Below are 21,667 nucleotides of genomic sequence, written 5' to 3'. Positions count from 1 at the left end.
ATACCCAAGTACCGATCTTAATTTGACCACTCTTTTTTTTTGCTGAAATTCACCGAAAACGCACACTAACACACGGTTATATTCAGTGTTGCACTTTTCATGTAGGCTACTTTTGTCCAGCTAATTGCCCAACAACTAACATTAAGCACACAACAGGTCAATTTAAGATCCTACATCCATAGGTAAATTAGGAAAGCTAAGTTAGGGAAGCTTTAGGTGAAGCTTTAGGGGAAGCTTTAGGGGAAGCTTTAGGTGAAGCTTTAGGGGAAGCTTTAGGGGAAGCTTTAGCGGAAGATTTAGGTGAAGCTTTAGGGGAAGCTTTAGGTGAAGCTTTAGGGGAAGCTTTAGGTGAAGCTTTAGGGGAAGCTTTAGGGGAAGCATTGGTTGTAGAAATAGAAATGGAATGATAATAGTAAATATATTGCTATGCTAGAAGCTGTGGTTGAAGCTTTGGTTTGGTCCATAACACAACCATAACCGTTATAACAACAGTCACTAACATTATCTTGTTTGTTTGGTGGTTGTAATTGGATGAGAAAGAAGCATAGAGCAGATGAGATACGGAATAACAGGGAGTAGGATGAAACCCTAGACACTGATCTGAGGTGTTGTGCCACGTTAATAGAAACAGTCATGACTCATGGGAGGGTAAACTGGTCCTAGATCAGTTTTAGGGAGTAGGATGTTGAAATTGCCCCTAGACACTGATCTAAGGTTAGATTTGCATTTCTCCTCCTAATAGAAACTGTCATGACTTGTGGAAGGGTGAACTGGTCCTAGATCAGTGTCTACAGGATCGCTTTCTCTGAAACACACACACAAACTAACAAACACACCCGCTGGTTGGTGAAGTGAAGTAAACGTTGGTGGGACGTGTCGTCGTGGCTAAACGCTAAACAGAAATTTGGGGCTTATCATCCCTTGTCTTGGTTCTGCTTGAGAGGATCAGCCAGACAGACTGAAGTCCTCAGGGTAACACACATCGACAGCTTCTCTCTCTCTCTCTCTGTTTCTTTCTATCTTTTCCCTCTCTTTCTGTCTTTTTCCTCTGGTTTTTCTCTCTCTCAATTCAATTCAATCAACTTTATTGATATGGCAAGTTAAATTACTTACATTGTCAAAGTATACATATAACAAAAATGGTGGATCCAACAGCAATAATAATAGTAGTAGTGGAAATGAGATTAACATTAACAGCAACTACAACAACAATATTAATGAGAATAATAATACATTAAAGCAATAGTAGTAGACCAGTCAAAACTAAATAGGAAATATTATTGACATTGCGCTTTTCACTGGCTGTCCCTCAGGTTGTCTCTCTCCTCTCTCTCTCTCTCTCTCTCTCTCTCTCTCTCTCTCTCTCTCTCTCTCTCTCTCAATTCAATTAAATTCATTTCAAGGGGCTCTATTGGCATGGGAAACATATGTTAACATTGCCAAAGCAAGTGAAGTAGATAATATACAAAAGTGAAATAAACAATTTCTCCACCCGCTCGCTCTCTCTCTCGTTTTCCTGTCTTTCTGTTGTTTTCCCTCTTTCTCTTTTCTCCACTCTCTCTCTCTCTCTCTAATACTCTGGTTACAGGTATTGTATGACTTTAGGTACTATAGGTCTTTATGTACTGTAGGGCTTTAAGGTACTGTAGGGCTTTAGGTATTGTAATGCTTTAGGTACTCTAGGGCTTTAGGTACTCTAGGTCTTTATGTACTGTGGGGCTTTAGGTACTGTAGGGCTTTAGGTACTGTAGGGCTTTATGTACTGTGGGGCTTTATGTACTGTAGGGCTTTAGGTACTGTAGGGCTTTATGTACTGTGGGGCTTTAGGTACTCTAGGGCTTTAGGTACTGTAGGTCTTTAGGTACTGTGGGGCTTTAGGTACTCTAGGGCTTTAGGTACTCTAGGTCTTTAGGTACTGTGGGGCTTTAGGTACTGTAGGGCTTTAGGTATTGTAGGTCTTTAGGTACTGTGGGGCTTTAGGTACTGTAGGGCTTTAGGTACTGTAGGGCTTTATGTACTGTGGGGCTTTAGGTACTGTAGGTCTTTAGGTACTGTAGGGCTTTAGGTACTGTGGGGCTTTAGGTACTGTAGGGCTTTAGGTACTGTAGGTCTTTAGGTACTGTGGGGCTTTAGGTACTGTAGGGCTTTATGTACTGTGGGGCTTTAGGTATTGCAGGGCTTTAGGTAATGTAGGGCTTTAGGTATTGTAGGGCTTTAAGTATTGTGGGGCTTTAGTAAAGGGACATGTTATTTGGTGCTGAGTTAGTTGGTTCGAGAAAGAGAGAGGAGATGGATGCTGTGGAATAGAGGAGGAAAGAGGGCGAAAAACGAGTGAGAAAAGAGAGGGAGGTAGATTGCATCCCCTGGGGGCCATTGTGCTGTCTGTCTGTGTTGTTGTGCCTGTAACATATCCATGGATGATAGAGGCCAGCTCTGCTCATATCAGTCTATGTGGATTGGGTGGGTGAACGTGCTTGTGTGTGTGCCCGGTGCATGCGTGTTTCCTAACATGCGTGCTTACATGCATGTATGTCGGTCTGTGTGTGTGTGTCTGTCTGTCTGGTTGTGTATGTCTCTGTGCGTCTGTGCGTCTGTGCGTCTGTGTGTGTGTGTGTGTGTGTGTCTGTCTGTCTGTCTGTCTGTCTGTCTGTCTGTCTGTCTGTCTGTCTGTCTGTCTGTCTGTCTGTCTGTCTGTCTGTCTCTCTGTCTCTCTGTCTCTCTGTCTGTCTGTCTCTCTGTCTCTCTGTGTGTGTGTGTGTGTGTGTAATAGGATGTGCAGGTGGTCATTGGTGGATAATGAAATGAGTTTCAGGTGGAGACATGGCAGAGGGGTGTCAAGGGGTTAGAGATGTGTGACTGCAATATGTCTCCATGGCAACAGTCAATGAGAGTTAGTTTGTGTGATGGAATGGCTGCTGTTCAAGTGAATGAGAGAGAGATAGAGAGAGATGGTGGGAGGGAGATGGGGAGGTAGGGGGGAGAGAGACAAAGAAGGGAGAGAGGATGAGAGAGAGAGAGAGAGAGAGAGAGAGAGAGAGAGAGAGTGAGGGAAAGATGGGGAGAGCGAGAGAGAAATAGAGCGAGGGAAGGAAGGAAAGGAGAAATCAAACTGTATTTGTCTGTGTTTGTGTGTCAGTTTGTGTATGTGTGTGCTGGGTTGTAATCATTAGTCCAACCAGTTGTAAAATGGCACACTAAAATGAGAGTTTCTATTGGACAAATTCAGGTAGGTCCCTCCCCGTTCCTTTCTGTTGGCTTACAACAGGATCGGCGTAATGAATCCGCCCCTTGTGTACTGTCATTGTTATGTACGTCTGTTGTTGAATCTACACTGAGTGTACAAAACATTAGGAACACCTTCCTAACATTGAATTGCCCTCAGAACAGCCTCAATTCGTTGGGCATGAACTGGACTGGATGTCCTTTGGGGGTGGACCAATGTTGATACACACGGGAAAAACCCAGCTGCATTGCAGTTCTTGACACAAACCGGTGCCTGCCACCTACTACCATACCCAGTTCAAAAGCACTTTAATCTTTTGTCTTGCTCATTCACCCTCTGAATGACACACATACACAATCCATGTCTCAATTGCCTCGAGGCTTAAAAATCATCCTTTAACTTGTCTCCTCCCCTTCATCTACACTGATGGAAGTGGATTTAACAGGTGACATCAATAAGGGATCATAGCTTTCACCTGGATTCACCTGGTCAGTCTATGTCATGGAAAGAGCAGGTGTTCCTAATGTTTAGTAAAATCAGTGTATGTGGGTTTCAGTACATGTGTACATGCGTGTTACAGCAGGGAGTTCTTCTATTTAATGGCATGTTGTGTTTCATAGAGCCAGACTTGGCAACCAATAACTTATCTTATCTTTATCTCTCTCTCTCTTCCTCCCTCTCCCTGCCTCTCCCTCCCTCTCTTTCTCTCTCTCTCTTCCTCCCTCTCCTTTCCCTCCCTCCCTCCCTCCCTCCCTCCTCTCTCTCTGGTAAGCTGATGCTATAGTGGTTATTTATGTTACCGTTCTGCTCCGCTGCGCCCTCATATTAATTATCCTCCAACCCAGGTGCTCGGCAGACACACACACACACACAGACAGACAGACAGACAGACAGACAGACAGACAGGCAGGCAGACAGACAGACAGACAGACAGACAGACAGACAGACAGACAGACAGACAGACAGACAGACAGACAGACAGACAGACAGACAGACAGACAGACAGACAGACAGACAGACAGACAGACAGACAGACAGACAGACAGACAGACAGACAGACTACCACCACCATAAAAAACATGATTGAAGTCAGAGTCCCCTATATATACACACAGTAGATCTACTACACTGCCTCACAGAATCCACTGTATCCCGTTAGCTGGATTCACACTGATGATTTTAAAAGGTACATGGCTTTAGAGTTGATCTTTGTTCGTGATGGAGGAACATTCATTGGCTTCCTATTTCTATTTGTCTCCCTCGTGTGTGTGTGTGTGTGTGTGTGTGTGTGTGTGTGTGTGTGTGTTGTGTGTGTGTGTGTGTGTGTGTGTGTGTGTGTGTGTCTGAAGACATCCGTGACCGTAGGAAGAAGCCAGTGATGCTGTTTATCCACGGAGGCTCCTACATGGAAGGAACCGGAAACATGTTTGACGCCAGTGTCCTCGCCGCCTACGGCAACGTTATCGTGGTCACTATGAACTACCGTCTGGGCGTCCTCGGTAAGTTCTGACTACCGCTGTGTGTACACACACACACACACACACACATTGCACGCACACACCAGACCTGGGATAACTATAGTTTTAAGTATCTCAGGAAGTGGCTACTTTTTGTTGGATTGGCTGCCATCAACTAAAGGCTGGGCTGCGTCTGGAACTGCATGTTACAGATGGAATTAATAAAGCGCCCACAATCACCTATACTACTCCAGTCCATCTGACAGTCATGCTTGATCGACACAATATATTTCTGTCTGAACGTTCTGTAAATTCCCACGAACAGGCCCCAGGCGTAGACAATCAAGTCAAACGAATTAGCCAATGTTATTTTGTACAGATGATGAGTATAAATAAGTTGCGACACTCCACTATTGCATGACGGTTCCAACGTGCCGCTGAAAAGGTCGAACGCCGCAATTCATTTCGCGATGCCTGAAGATACTGCAGAGTAATGCCCAAGCCATTTGGTAATGCCAAGCCATTTGGTAATGTCGCGAACAGGATGTTGGACACTTAGCAGAAACAACTCTGTACGTCTTTGTCCATCTGAGGGTCAGGGTTCTTGTTTCAAACACACACGATACCATCTTTAAAGGGATCATTTACTCCGAATTCAAACTAACATGATTTTCCACCTACCTTGGCTGTAGTTGATTCAAGAAGACTTTTTTTTAATATTTGGTTTTCTTTTGACACTTAGCCATGTTTTGGTACTGTTAGCTCTCTCAGTAACACTGTTCTTGTAACCGTGCAATAAAACTGTCACTTATTTTTCAAGCAACATTTTTATGAGCATGTTGTTACGTGATACTTTTGTGATTGCATAGTAATGAGCTGAGAGTTTTTGTAAGTACTTCACACAAGAGGAATAGTGACTGCAGTCAACTAACTGTTGTAGTTTTTGGTTCTTCAGCAAATATTTGGCAACCATCAAATAAGTATTTTTGTTTTTAAATAACTTGCATTTATTCAAATACCTTTTAAATATGATTTGGTTTTCTTAAAGGTATTCAAAATATCTTTCAAATACTATTTGTTTTTCTGAGCACATTATTTGAATATCAAAGAAAATAGTTGCCTTTTAGTTGAATCTCTATATCGATATCTATATATATTTGACTGCCTTGAGTATTTGAAAAGTTGCATTTTTAAATAAACTACCAAATTGAACAATTTTCTGCCCAGGTCTGGCACACTCACACATACAACACAAACACACATAAACACACCCGCACACACTGTATTCCCAGCTATCTGAAATGATCTATTTCCTCCATCTCTTCACTGATCACAAATGGGAAAAGATAACGAAGGAGAATTGCAATACTAAGGAAATATCTCAACTATCTGTGTTCTCCAAAGTTTCTCCTCCACATACTGTAATTCCACTGTTGATTGCTCTTGTCTGCAGAGTTCCTCTGATGTAAGGTCTGACATCGATTGGTCTGGTCTGATGCAAGTGCTTTGTGTGCAGACAGAGTCTGAGCTCACTGCTAAATATATATTTTTTTTACAAGACAGAAATATTGGAGCGAGTCGTAGTCATGCAAATTAAAGACGTCTTTATGGGGTCGGAAATATACTTCCCTATTTTTCACTTTAACTACACCAACGCAGAGCAGAGCAAGGAAAATAGATCACACGACTTTCATCTTAGAAGATAAAAGTAGATAGAAGTAGATTAAAAGTAAGTCTCGGACTTCTCAGATATGAGATGCATTTTTGAAACCACGAGCACTCATGCGATACTGTATGCGATACTGAGTCATAGAGATGTATCATACATGTTCTATTTAATGCTATGTCCTAAGTATTTAACCCTCGAGAGTCTATTGACGCACTGGTGCGTCAATTTAAGAAATGAATTTTAAAAATCCCTATCAAAATCCGTCAATTTAAACTAGAGATATTTTGCACGGGCTGGATCTCGATATCCAGCATTGGCCAATGGCGGCCTTCTGCATCTGTGGTGGAAGCTACAGAGCTACAGCGGTGTTTGTCCGAGAATGAAACGTTCAGGAAAAAAAACGTTTTTCTCACGAAAACGTCTGTAGCATCTGAACGGTTTGGCCTAAAAAATAATATGATCTAATAATAATCTGATAATCTAATAATAGTAACGATCTAATAATAATCTGATAATCTAATAATAGTAACGATCTAATAATAATCAGATAATCTAATAATAGTAACGATCTAATAATAATCTAATAATAGTAACGATCTAATAATAATCTGATAATAGTAATGATCTAATAATAATCTGATAATAGTAATGATCTAATAATAATCTGATAATCTAATAATAGTAATGATCTAATAATAATCTGATAATAGTAATGATCTAATAATAATCTGATAATCTAATAATAGTAATGATCTAATAATAATCTAATAATAGTAACGATCTAATAATAATCTGATAATCTAATAATAGTAATGATCTAATAATAATCTAATAATAGTAACGATCTAATAATAATCTGATAATCTGATAATAGTAATGATCTAATAATAATCTGATAATCTAATAATAGTAATGATCTAATAATAATCTAATAATAGTAATGATCTAATAATAATCTGATAATAGTAACGATCTAATAATAATCTGATAATAGTAACGATCTAATAATAATCTGATAATCTAATAATAGTAATGATCTAATAATAATCTAATAATAGTAACGATCTAATAATAATCTGATAATCTGATAATAGTAATGATCTAATAATAATCTGATAATCTAATAATAGTAATGATCTAATAATAATCTAATAATAGTAATGATCTAATAATAATCTGATAATAGTAACGATCTAATAATAATCTGATAATAGTAACGATCTAATAATAATCTAATAATAGTAATGATCTAATAATAATCTAATAATAGTAATGATCTAATAATAATCTGATAATAGTAACGATCTAATAATAATCTAATAATAGTAACGATCTAATAATAATCTGATAATCTAATAATAGTAATATCTAATAATAATAATATGATTGCATCTATGGAAAGATGAGACTCTCACGAAAACGATGAAGGTAACCGGGTACCGGTTTTGAAAACAACGGCAACAGCATCATGCTTACAAAAGCAGCAGTACACACTGCCTGTATTGTACACTACCTGTAACGTTCAGAAGTTTGTGTTTGTATTCATTGTGGATCCCCATTAGTTCCTGCCAAGGCAGCAGCTACTCTTCCTTGGGGTCCAGCAAAATTAAGGTAGTTATGTACTATTTAAAACATTACATTTCACAACAGATTTCACAACACATTAAGTGTGTGCCCTCAGGCCACTACTTTACTATCACATATCTACGACACAAAATCCATGTACGTGTGTGTATATTGCGTATGTTATCATGTGTGTGTGTGTGTGTGTGTGTGTGTGTGTGTGTGTGTGCCTGTGTGTGTGTGTGTGTGTGTGTGTGTGTGTGTGTGTGTGTGTGTGTGTGTGTGTGTGTGTGTGTGTGTGTGTGTGTGTGTGTGTGTGTGTGTGTGTGTGTGTGTGTGTGTGTGTGTGTGTGTGTGTGTGTGTGTGCCTGTGTGTGTGTGTGTGTGTGTGTGTGTGTGTGTGCCTGTGTGTGTGTGTGTGCCTGTGTGTGTGTGTGTGTGTGTGTGTGTGTGTGTGTGTGTGTGTGTGCCTGTGTGTGTGTGTGTGTGCCTGTGTGTGTGTGTGTGTGTGTGTGTGTGTGTGTGTGTGTGTGTGTGTGTGTGTGTGTGTGTGTGTGTGTGTGTGTGTGTGTGTGTGTGTGTGTGTGTGTGTGTGCCTGTGTGTCTCTTCACAGTCCCCGCAGTTACATAAGGTGTATTTTTATCTGTTTTTAAATCTGATTCTACTGCTTGCATCAGTCACTTGATGTGGAATAGAGTTCCATCTAGTCATGGCTCTATGTTGTACTGTGTGCCTCCCATAGTCTGTTCCCACAGTCTGTTATAGACACACACACACTTTATTGTAACAGATGTATTTTTCATACTGTATATCCAATGTGATGAATGACATATTAATGTGAAACGAGTGTGTGTGTGTATACATGCATGTGTGTGTGCGCGCGTTAGTGCGTACTGCACGTGTGTCCATCCTGAACAGTGTAGGTTGTCAGGCTCTGCGTGTAATCTCAGTTCAGACGCTGATCATGGTGACCTTTCACAACCATGAATGATAGGCTACAGTACATGGTATATAATTAAGCAATAAGGCCCGAGGGGTTGTGGTATACGGCCAATATACCACGGCTAAGAGCAGCTCTGACGCACGACGCAACGCGGAGCAGCTCTACCACTGTTATACTCCGACTACAGTGGTAGGAGTAAATCCTGGAATTCACTGAATTCACATTCTCACTTAGAGCCCCTTAGAGACCGTTTATTTGTGGAACCACTACATTTAGGTTTGTCTCTTCAAGGGATACTTCTGGATTTTGGCAATGAGGCCCTTTATCTACTTCACGACACTAGAATGCTAGTAGATACCCATAGACTTAGTTAGCATTGGCTCGTGAAACTACCTCTAACTTCCCTCATACAGGACACAGAGACATAAAGATGGTATCCATGAGTTCATATGACTCTGGGGAAGTTGATTACATTCCGAAGTATCCCTTTAAACTACATGCTTAGTGTCAGGTGGTTTTTATCCCCCATTACCATAGAATAAATCCCATCAAGACATTAGTTGTATACCATTTAGTTATCCCTTTAACATGATCTACATTACTGTATAAACTGGGTGGTTCAAGCCCTGAATGCTGATTGGCTGACAGCCGTGGTATATGAGACCTTATACCACAGGTATGACAAAACATTCATTTTTACTGCTCTAATTATGTTGGTAATCAGTTCATAATAGCAATAAGGCACCTTGGGGGTTTGTGGTATATGGCCAATACAGTACCGCTAAGGGCTGTGTCCAGGCACTCCGCGTTGCGTCGTGCGTCAGAGCTGCTCTTAGCCGTGGTATATTGGCCGTATACCACACCCTCGGGCCTTATTGCTTAATTGTATACCATGTACTGTAGCCTATCATTCATGGATTTGAAACGTCACCAGCTCCAGCTCTCATATTTCTCCCAGTCTCCACATCAATCTTTGACCAGGTGACTTTCATCACCCTTCCTCTCTCTCCTCTGCTCCCCCCTCCATCCATCCCTCAGGAACTTCTTTTCCCTGTACCAGTGTCTGTGTCATGTTTGAACCTGCTCTGTCTGTCTCTTCTCTCTGATTTAAACCACCTCTCAACCTCCCTCTGTCTGTAGTGTTGATTAAAATGTGTGTGTGTGTGTGTGTGTGTGTGTGTGTGTGTGTGTGTGTGTGTGTGTGTGTGTGTGTGTGTGTGTGTGTGTGTGTGTGCGTGCGTGTGTGCGTGCGTGCGTGCGTGCGTGCGTGCGTGCGTGCGTGCGTGTGTGTGCGCATGTGAACAAACCAGCACCTCACGTCTTTCCGACTCTCTGATTGAAACCATGACCAGCATCCGGTCGGCAGTGACAACAGTGGTTACCATGGTAACACCACAGTAAAAACTCCACTCTACTAAGCTACCGTAGCATGGTGCCAGAGTGTTGAAATTCACAAAATAATGTCTCTTTATAGCTTTTAGCTTCACAGTAGCATTTGTAAAGCGGTACACTGGCTCTATACAGTATGTAGCTATTGCTATATAGCTAGCGCTACTTTTCAATACACAAGCCACAGTGTGGACACTCGTATAGAATTCTCATACATACTGTAGCTCTTAGCAGTAACCTGTTAGCGCTATAGCGCTACAATGGCTGACTCTACGCTATTGCTACATTCCAACACAAGCCACATAGGAATATGCTAATAGCTTTTAGCTTAACAGTAGCATGTTAGTGCTGTTGCAGGCTAGCTGCCCTGCACCTGTCGACAGGAGGGAATTCCTTCCTCTGTGTTAAATATATAATTGATGTACATAGTATAGCGTAGCCTAGAGATGCTGAGAGAAAGAGATGGAGAGATGGAAAGAGGGCGGGATGAGCAGAAAGTAGTCATCTATTTAGAGACGTACATTGTAGAGCAGAAAAGGAGAGAGGATGTTAAACTTGTGTGTGTGTGTGTGTGTGTGTGGGTGTGGGTGTGACAGAGATGGAGGGGAGGTGAATGGACAGAGGGCAAGAGAAGGCATTGAGAGATGAGAAAAGAGAGTGAAAGAGATGAGATGGAGGGGGTACTGTAAGAGAGAGGCGGTAGAGAGAGAAGAGCGAGGAGAAAGGCTGCATTTGCCTGTGATGCTAAAAATAAATCCTGCAGAGCTGCTTTTTAAATCTGCAGCGAAGCACACATTCATTCACAGTACAATTATACAATATGGGCCAGGACGGATACACACACACACACACACACACACACAGAATACACCTCACATTAAACACAAACATTCACAAACATAGTCTAGTGGTGGTATCCTATACAGAACATCGGCACACACACATAGACACCGACCGCAGCGTCAACTGAATTCGTATTCAGGACACTGCCTGGTGAGAGAAAGGCTAGCTCCATGGGGGGCCTCTTAGCGAGTGTGTTTCGTGTGAGTGACAGCGGGTTCTATGGACCAGACTGTGGTTTGAAATGTGTCCTGACAGGACTAGAGGAGATATTAAGACGCCAGCAGAGAGAACCCCCACAACTCTTCTTCCTCCACACACACACACACACACACAACTCTTCTTCCTCCTAACCAAGTCCATCCGGACCGTTTCCATGGCAACCCTGGGCAGAATTGATACGCGAAAAGTCCTCTTGACTCGGCGGAGAGATCGAGCGAGGTAGATGAGAAGGAGAGAGGGTCAAGGGGAGAGGGAGAAGGAGAGAGAATGCAGTGTGACTTTGAGAACGAGGGATAGGTCTGGAAAAGGAGAGGGAGGAGAAGGGAGAGATGACAGTAATAACTAGGCTGATTTCTTTTTTCTGGGAGAAGAGATTAGCACCTCCGCTGGCCTGAATGAGACACACCCACACATGTTCTCAAACACACACACACACACACACACACACACACACACACACACACACACACACAGTCACCTAATTACTTCCCCCTTCTCCCTCCTCTCCCGCCAGTGATGTCACGTCTGTCGTTCCCCTTCATTGTTCACCAGACGCTGTTTCACCTCTGAGTGTCCCTGTCCTCCCCTTTTCCTCTCCTTTCCTCTACCTTCCCTTTCTCCCCCTATCTTCTATTCTTCCTCACCTCTGTACTCCCAGTCTCCTCTCTTCTCCCCCTCTCCCTCCTGTCTCTCCTCCTTCACTTCCCCCTCTCCTCTACCTTCTTTCTCTACCCTCCCCTCACCTCTCTACTCCTCCCTTCTTTCTCCTATTCTCCTCTCTCCCCTCCTCTCCTCCATCTCTTCTCCCCTCACCTCTCTACTCCCCCCTTCTTTCTCCTTTTCTCCTCTCTCCCCTCCTCTCCTCCATCTCTTCTCCCCTCCAGCCTCTTTGTACCCGCTATTCTCCATTTCTCTCATTCCCTCCCCTCTCTCTCCCACTGTCTCCCTCCATTTCTCTGTCCCTGTCTCCCTCATTGGCCAGTCGAAATGATGACCGATGAGTGAGATTATGCTGATAGATGTATCACATCGCAAACGCCTCGTCTTTCTAATGGAGAAACATAGTACATCATATCAGGACATACATCACCACTAGAGACTGACACTCACTGAATCAGCCCTGGACTGTTAGATGGTGAGCTCTTTCTCTTTCTTGCGTTTGTCCCACTAACGAGTCGGACTGTAAGCTAGGGTGCATCCCAAATGGTACCGTAGTCCCTGTGTAGTGCACACATTTGGACCAGGACCCATAGGCCTCTGGTTTGTGGCTGTGTAAAAACGAACCTCGATCCTATTGAGCTAGCCAGGCATGACTTTTAATGCAACTTTTATCCATGCACAACTGATATACAGTCGCTACATATTACATCTAAAAAAGGGATTCAATTGGGTTTAACCACTCCACATTTTCAAAGTGAAAGATTTTTTTATTTTTTTATTCCAAATTACTAAGAAATATAAAATGAGGATGTATTGATTAAGTATGTCTTCACATCCCAGAGTTAATACCTGGTGGAAGCACCTTTGACAGCCATTACTTCTGTGAATCATTTTGAATAATAATCTACCAACCTTGCACAACTCTTAGACAACACATTGCTTTAGTCAAAATTGCTCAAGCTCATCATTGATGGACAGCGATATTTCAACCTTGTCTCAGATCATTTTAAGCAGACTTAAGTCAGGACAGAAACGGAACCTTTCAGGAACACTCAACACATCTTGGAAAGCCATTCTGGTAATGTCTTTGGCATTAAAAATATGTGTAATTGCCAGCGGAAAAAAAGTATTTCCCAGGATTAGGTTTTCAGAAGACAGGCGGATTTTACTCTAATTTTTTTACCTGGGCTTCGCTCCTTTCATATTTCTTTTGATCCTAACAAACTCCCACGTCCCTGACGGTGACAAGCATTCCCATAACATGATGCTGCCACCACAATACTTGAAAATACTATGGAATCAACAACATTGCATTCACTTAACATTAGTGGTCTGTATGACAAGTGAAAAGAAAGTTTTAAAAACTCAGCTCCAAATCATTAATTCTGTTTGCAACAAAGCCGTTAAGTAATACTGCAAGAAACACACTAAAGGCATTCACTTTTTGGCCTAAATTCAAAACTACAGGTTTTGGTCAAATCCAATACAACACATGTTCAAGTATTGTGGTGGCAGCATCCTGTTATGGGTATGCTTGTCATTGCCAGGGACTGGGGAGTTTGTCAGTTTAACGAGTGCGCTGAGAGTCGGGAAGCAAGTACAGGGGAGTGAGTGTTTTAATAAATAAACAAAACAATAACCACGAAAACACAAACAACGCACCGACATGAAACAGAGTCAATAGCACCTGAGGAAAGAACCAAAGGGGAGTGACAGATATAGGGAAATGAATCAAGGAGGTGATGGAGTCCAGGTGAGTGTCATGAGGCGCTGGTGCGCGTAATGATGGTGGCAGGTGTGCAGGATAATCAGCAGCCTGATGACCTAGAGGCCGGAGAGAGAGAGGGAGTATACATGACAGTCAGGATCAGAAGAAATGTGAAAGGAGCAAAGCCCAGGTCAGAATTGAGGAATTTTAACCCTGGGATAAAGTTTATCTTTCAGCGAGACAATTGCACACATTTTTGTTCCAAAAATACACCAGAATGGCTTTCCAAGAGGTTTGTAGTGTTCCTGAGTGGTCCAGTCTCAGTTGTCTAGCCTTAAATATGCTTGAAAATCAGAGGCAAGGTTTGAATATTGCTGTCCATCAATGATTCCCAACCAAATGTACTGATCTTGAGCAGTGTTGATAAAAACAATGGACAATATGTTTCCCTAAGAGTTGGTAGAATATTATCCAAAACGATTCACAGCCGTCATGGCTGCCAAAGGTGCTTCCACCAGGTATTGACTCTGGGGTGGGAAGACATACCCAATCAAGACAAAAATAAATAAATACATATTAATTATAAATATTTTCTATAACTTTCTTTGACTTTGAAAATGTGGAGAAGGTTGTGCAGATCGGTATGAACAAAAATCAAATGTGATCCCTTTTTTAGGTTTTAATTTTAAGGCAGCACTATGTGAAGACTGTCAAAGGGGTGTGTACACTTTCGCTAGGCACTGTACAACATGAGTAAACAGTTAGTCGTTTCCATTTGTTTCCATTGTGAGCAGAGATCGTTTCATGGCTACTGCACCTTCAATACAGGAAAAAAATCCTCCTAAGCGTCAGATCGTTAGTTACACATTCACCCCATCACCTCTCCTTCCTCACACCATTACCCTGCCTTCCCTCTCTCTCCCCCTGACTCCCTCTATTCTACCCCCTGGTTTTCCCCTGGCTCTCTGGAGTTCCAGCTACCCCACTACTCTACTGCAGCTTCTGGGGAGGGGAGAGGGGAAGGGAGGGGTGTGTGTGTGTGTGTGTGTGTGTGTGTGTGTGTGTGTGTGTGTGTGTGTGTGTGTGTGTGTGTGTGTGTGTGTGTGTGTGTGTGTGTGTGTGTGTGTGTGTGTGTGTGTGTGTGTGTGTGTGTGTGTGTGCGTGTGCGTGCGTATGCATATGGCCAAATGTGTGTATTAGTCATGTCACATGTGCACACGACTCCTCAAACACTCACACACACACACACACACACACATAAATTAAGAACGGTAATAACACTGAAGGACAAGGTCAAGGATGTGACCAATGGCTGCTGCGTGATTGACAGGGAAAGACCCCTTCCTACTTAACCCGCGGTAACCGTCCATAATATACAGTCGAGAGAAGAGGACACCAGACACACACAGACCTTGAGAGCACAAGGCTGAAGACAGCCACACAGCTAAGGACAGGAGGCTAGATGGACGGCGAGATTGGACGATGGAGAGAGTAGTTACTCATGGGTTTACACACACACACACACACGCACAAACACACACACATGCCAAACACAAGCTGGCCCTCATCCCTCTACAGCCTCGTAACAGCTGCTAGGTCCAGGCCACACCTGCGCTCTCCCTCTCTCTTTCTTTCTGTCTTTTTTCTCTCTCTCTCTCTCTCTCTCTCTCTCTCTCTCTCTCTCTCTCTCTCTCTTTCGCTCTCTCTCTCTCTCCCTCTCGCTCTCTCTCGCTCTCTCTCTCTCCCTCCATCTCTCTCCAAACCCTGGCCTCTGCTCTAGCACCTGCTATCTTTCCATCGCTCTGTGCTCCAGCCTGTGCTCCAGCCCCAGTCCCATGCCCCTCTCCCCCCAGGTAGGGCACCTCCTAGGCTGGCCGTGACCGGAGCCATGCCCCCCTCTACCCCTGTCCGCTCCATCACCTGTCTCCTCGCTATAGGGTGCTCAGCTGCACAGCTGTAGTTACACCCTTTACTCGGCCCCACACACAAACACGCACACAAAAACACACACACACACACACACACACACACACCTCATGCCCTCCTTCCCCTCTATGCAAATCACACCCAGGTCATTACACAGACAGAACCGTCTTGTAATTAAAGTCAGGAAAATTGTGGATTTAAATCATGTACACACAACTCTCTCTCTCTCTCACACACACACACACACACACACACACACACACACACACACACACACACACACACACACTTACTCATACCTGTACACACACTTACAACTTATACACACACACACACACACATACTTATTCACTCACTCCATGTACACATACAGTACATAAACATGCATGAAATACACAGACCGACACATTCGCATGCCACACACACACTCCCAACAGGTATTGGTATTCCGGCCCACAGGCTGACAGATGCAGAGCAGTGGGATAGGAGTTGATAGGAGTTGAAAGTTGATAGTAGTAGATAGGAGTTGAAAGTTTATAGGAGTTGATAGGAGTTTAAAGTTGATAGGAGTAGATAGGAGTTGAAAGTTGATAAGAGTTGATAGGAGTTTAAAGTTGATAGGAGTAGATAGGAGTTGAAAGTTGATAGCAGTAGATAGGAGTTGAAAGTTTATAGGAGTTGAAAGGAGTTTATAGGAGTTGAAAGGAGTTGAAAGTAGATAGGAGTCCACATACTTTTGTATATGCCGTTGAATTAAACTCCGTTTTTTTCTTTTACAATTCCTGACATTTAATCCTCGTAAAAATTCCCTGTCTTAGGTCAGTTAGGATCACCACTTTATTTTAAGAATGTGAAATGTCAGAATAATAGTGGAGCGAATTATTTATTTCAGCTTTCATTACTTTCATCACATTCCCAGTGGCTCAGAAGTTTACATACACCCAATTAGTATTTGGTAGCGTTGCCTTTAAATTGTTTAACTTGGGCCAAACGTTTCGGGTAGCCTTCCACAAGCTTCCTACAATAAGTTGGGTGAATTTTGGCCCATTCCTCCTGACAGAGCTGGTGTAACTGAGGCAGATTTGTAGGCTTCCTTGCTCGCACACGCTTTTTAATTTCTGCCCACAAATTTTCTATAGGTTTGAGGTCAGGGCTTTGTGATGGCCACTCCAATATCTTGACTTTGTTGTCCTTAAGCCATCTTGCTACAACTTTTGGAAATATGCTTGGGGTCATTGTCCATTTGGAAGACCAATTTGCGACCAAGCTTTAACTTCCTGACTGATGTCTTCAGATGTTGCTTCACTATATCCACATAATTTTCCTCCCTCATGATGCCATCTATTTTGTGAATGTGCACGAGTCCCTCCTGCAGCAAAGCACCCCCGCAACATGATGCTGCCACCCCCGTGATTCATGGATGGGATGGTGTTCTTTGGCTTGCAAGCCTCCCGCTTTTTCCTCCAAACATAACAATGGTCATAATGGCCAAATAGTCCCCATGTGCAGTTGCAAACCGTAGTCTGGCTTTTTTATGGTGGTTTTGGAGCAGTGGCTTCTTCCTTGCTGAGCGTACTTTCAGGTTATGTCAATATAGGACTCGTTTTACTGTGGATATAGATACTTCTGTGCCTGTTTCCTCCAGCATCTTCAAAGGGTCCTTTGCTGTTGTTCTGGGATTGATTTGCACTTTTCGCACCAAAGTACGTTTATCTCTAGGAGAGCGGTATGACGGCTGCGTGGTCCCATGGTGTTTATACTTGCGTACTATTGTTTGTACAGATGAACGTGGTACCTTCAAGGGTTTGGAAATTTCTCCCAAGGATGAATCAGACTTGTGGAGGTCTACAATTATTTTTCTGAGGTCTTTTTTCTTGGCTGATTTCTTTAGATTTTCCCATGATGTCAAGCAAAGACTTTGAAGGTAGGCCTTGAAATACATCCACAGGTACACCTCCAATTGACTCAAATGATGTCAATTAGCCTATCAGAAGCTTATAAAGCCATGACATCATTCCCTGTAATTTTCCAAGCTGTTTGAACGCACAGTCAACTCAGTGTATGTAAACTTCTGACCCACTGGAATTGTGATACAGTGAATTGTAAGTTAAATCATCTGTCTGTAAACAATTGTTGGAAAAAATGACTATAGTTTGAGACATTTGTGGAGTGGTTGAAAAACGGGTTTTAATGACTCCAACCTCCGACTTCATCTGTATAGTGTTACACACCTGTGATCCTCCTACCTCTCTCTCTTCACTAGGCAGAAAGCACCAGGCAGCAGGCGGCATAGGCATCTCATTAGCAAGCTGTTGAAGCTAATAAACAAATTAACTGCTGAATCTAGGAGGAACCACCCCTTGCCAATCAGGCTGCCTAAACGAACCTCAGTTACTTAGTCTAACCTAAAGGGAAGGGTTGATATGTACCGGTGCGTTTGCCCAAAGTTTGTCTTCGCGTCACGTTGCGCTCGGAGACCAGGAAAGCAGCAGAGCAGCGCGGTAGACAGACACACGCATATACACGTGTGAACACCCCCCCCCACACACACACACACACACACACACACACTTACACAAATACGCACACACAAAAACAACTGCATACACTGTCGTTATGAAGGAGACTGAAGTCGTGTCTCAATCGAGATCTATTTTATTGTTTCTGCGACCAGAACACATCGATTTTATTCGCTTACTTAACCACAGCTCTAACAATGCTGCCCTTGGGGTTTGTCCCTTTTTGTTCCTACAGTATAATACTCAGTCTCTCTCTCTCTCTCTGGAGTGTACATTAGCTAATGAATATAGCTACTGTTAAAAACAACCAATGCTGACGATGCTTATTAAACTTGGCACCCTCGCACAGGGAATCGGCTCTGTGAGCCAATCAGCTTTCAGAATGACAGGACACCTACTGTGTGATTAATTGGAGAGAGAGGCTAGTGTCTCAAATGGCCCCCAATTCCCAATATTGTGCCCTGGTCAAAAGTAGTGCACTACATAGGGAATAAGGTGCCATTTGATACCTAGACTTAGCCACAGGAGTTTTGATGGTTGGATTGTGATAGGGCTCTCTGAAGGTTGTGTATCCCTCCTCGGTGGGCAGTATGCTCTGACTTAATTAACCCCTGTCTGTAGAGACAAAGTAGTGCCTTCAGAGAGTAGTCACGCACCTTGACCTTTTCCACATTTTGTTATGTTACAGCTTGAATTTAAAATGGATTACATTTATATTTTTTTGTCACCGGCCTACCCACAAAACCCTATAATACCAAAGTGGAATTAATAGCAAATGAAAAGCTGAAATGTCTGGAGTCAGTAAGTATTCAACCCCTTTGTTATTGGCAGGCCTTAATAGGTTTAGGAGTAAAAATGTGCTTCATGAGTCACATAACACACTATATAAACGTATGTATGTATGCACCCCTACAAATTAGTGGAATCGGCTATTTCAGCCACAGCCGTTGCTGACAGTTGTGTCCAAATTGAGCACACAACCATGCAATCTGCATAGACAAACATTGGCAGTAGAATGGCCTTATTGAAGAGCTCAGTGACTTTCAACGTGGCACCGTCATAGGATGCCACCTTTCCAACAAGTCAGTCCGTCAGATGTCTGCCCTGCTAGAGCTGCACCAGTCAACTGTAAGTGCTGTTATTGTGATGTGGAAACGTCTACGAGCAACAACGGCTCAGCCGTGAAGTGGTAGGCCACACAAGCTCACAGAACGGGACTGCCGTTTTAATAAAACATATGGGAATCACATATTTATTTGACGTACTCCCGACGGCATTGCGCGTACCCCAGTTTGGGAATACCTGTTGTAGATGATTCTGTGCTTCCAACTTTGTGGAAACAGTTTGGGGAAGGCCCTTCCTTGTTTCAACATGACAATGCCCTTGTGCACAAAAAGCAGTCCATACAGAAATGGTTTGTCGAGATCGGTATGGAAGACCTTGACTGGCTTGCACAGAGCCCAGACCTCAACCCCATTGAACACCTTTGGGATGAATTGGAATGCCGACTGCGAGCCAGGCCTAATCGCCCAACATCAGTGCCTGACCTCACTAATGCTCTTGTGGCTGAATGGAAGCAAGTCTCCGCAACAATGTTCCAACATCTAGTGGAAAGCCTTCCCAGAAGATTGGAGGCTGGTATAGCAGCAAAGAGGGGACCAACTCCATCTTAATGCCCATGATTTTGGAATGAGATGTTCAACTAGCACTTGTCCACATACTTTTGGCCATGTTTTGTAAATTGAATGGACTCTGTGTGCAATAATCCTGTTTAACATGATTTTTGAATGACCTCCTCTATACACCACACATAACAATAATCTGTTTGGTCCCTCAGTCGGGCAATTAATTTCAAACACGGATTCAACCACAAAGACCAGGGAGGTTTTCCAATGCCTCGCAAAGAAGGGAAGCTATTGATAGATGGGTAAAAGAAGGCAGACATTGAATATCCCTTTGAGCATGGTGAAGTAGGGCTGGATAATATGGCCAAAATATCACATCACAGTATTTTTCAAATTTTGGACAGTGTTTGACAATATTTCATGTTTTTGAATAATACAAATTCTAAATGTGCTTTATGAGTAGTGTGTTACCATAGGGTATCAACGCATACATTTTAAGGGATTTCAATGGGTTTTTCTCCATTCCGATTGTCTCCTTCCTGAGCGGTATGATGGCTGCGTGGTCCCATGGTGTTTTTACTTGTGGACTATTGTTTGTACAGATGAACGGGGTACCTTCAGGCGTTTGGGAATTGCTCCCAAGGATGAACGATACTTCTACAAAAACAATTCTGAGGTCTTGGATGATTTCTTTTGATTTTCCCATGATGTCAAGTAAAGATGCACTGAGGTTGAAGGTAGGCCTTGAAATACATCCACAGGTACACCTCCAATTGACTCAAATTATGTCAATTCGCCAATCAGAAACCTCTGAAGCCATGACATAATTTTCTGTAATTTTCCAAGCTGATTAAAGGCACAGTCAACTTAGTGTATGTAAACTTCTGACCCACTGGAATTGTGATACAGTGAGTCATAAGTGAAATAATCTGTCTGTAAACAATTGTTGGGAAAATGACTTGTGTCATGCACAAAGTAGATGTCCTAACCGACTTGCCAAAACTATAGTTTGTTAACAAGACATTTGTGGAGTGGTTGAAAAACAAGTTTTAATGACTCCAACCTAAGTGTATATAAACGTCTTACTCCAACTGTAGCTACGTTTGCTCTTACTCTGTACATTTCTTAGCTAGACAGCTAACTAGCTATTAGCATTAGTGGCTAACACGATTTAGTCACAACTTGCTAAGAAAAGATACACTAGCTGTTTGCAGATGTAAGAAACAAAAAGTATAGTGTAATTATAAAACGCTTGTGGATTTATATTAAGACGCAAAGTCGAAACAACATCATTGTCATCAACATTGTGCTGCATTGACCATACAGGGACTGAACCCAAGTGTCTTGAGGTCAAGCAACAACAAATGAGCGACAGAGACGGGCCTAGGTCTGTCTAAAAAGTGCATGGAAAGAGAGCGTGTGGAGCGTGGAGTGTATCACTTTGGAGGGTGTATTAATACACCCAGTCACTACAGAGATACAGGTGTCCTTAACTTAGTTGCCGGAGAGGAAGAAAACCGCTAATCATGAGGCCAATGGTGAAACAGTTAGAGTTTAATGGCTGTGATAAGACGGATCAACAACATTGTAGTTACTCTACAATACTTACCAAATTGACAGAGTGAAAAGAAAGGATCCTGTACAGAATACAAATATTCCAAAACATGTATACTGTTTTCAACAAGGCACTAAAGTAATACTGCAAAACATGTGGGAAAGCAATTCACTGGGAGATTAATTTACCTTTCAGCAGGACAATAGCCTAAAACACAAGGCCAAATCTAAACTGGAGTTGCTTACCAAGAAGACAGTGAACGTTCCTGAGTGGCTGTTACAGTTTTGACTTAAATTTACTTGACCTGAAAATGGTTGTCTAGCAATGACCAACAACCAATTTGACAGGCAAATGTTGCACAATCCAG

The 21,667-nt window shown here is 42.6% G+C and overlaps 1 protein-coding gene across 1 annotated transcript in view; it reads left to right on the top strand.

The window, feature by feature from the left end:
- Positions 1-21,667, top strand: part of nlgn2a (neuroligin 2a) — a 207,252-nt gene that overhangs the window by 120,540 nt on the left and 65,045 nt on the right. Inside the window, exon 4 of the mRNA XM_029666732.2 lies at positions 4,573-4,722. Coding sequence (XP_029522592.2) covers positions 4,573-4,722 — 150 coding nt within the window. The remainder of the gene's footprint in view (positions 1-4,572; positions 4,723-21,667) is intronic.

This window comes from Oncorhynchus nerka, linkage group LG8 (assembly GCF_034236695.1).
Source record: "Oncorhynchus nerka isolate Pitt River linkage group LG8, Oner_Uvic_2.0, whole genome shotgun sequence".
Classification (NCBI taxonomy): Eukaryota; Metazoa; Chordata; class Actinopteri; order Salmoniformes; family Salmonidae; genus Oncorhynchus; species Oncorhynchus nerka.
The sequence above is the reverse complement of the archived record's forward strand: the minus strand, read 5'-3'. Positions and strand labels throughout refer to the sequence as shown.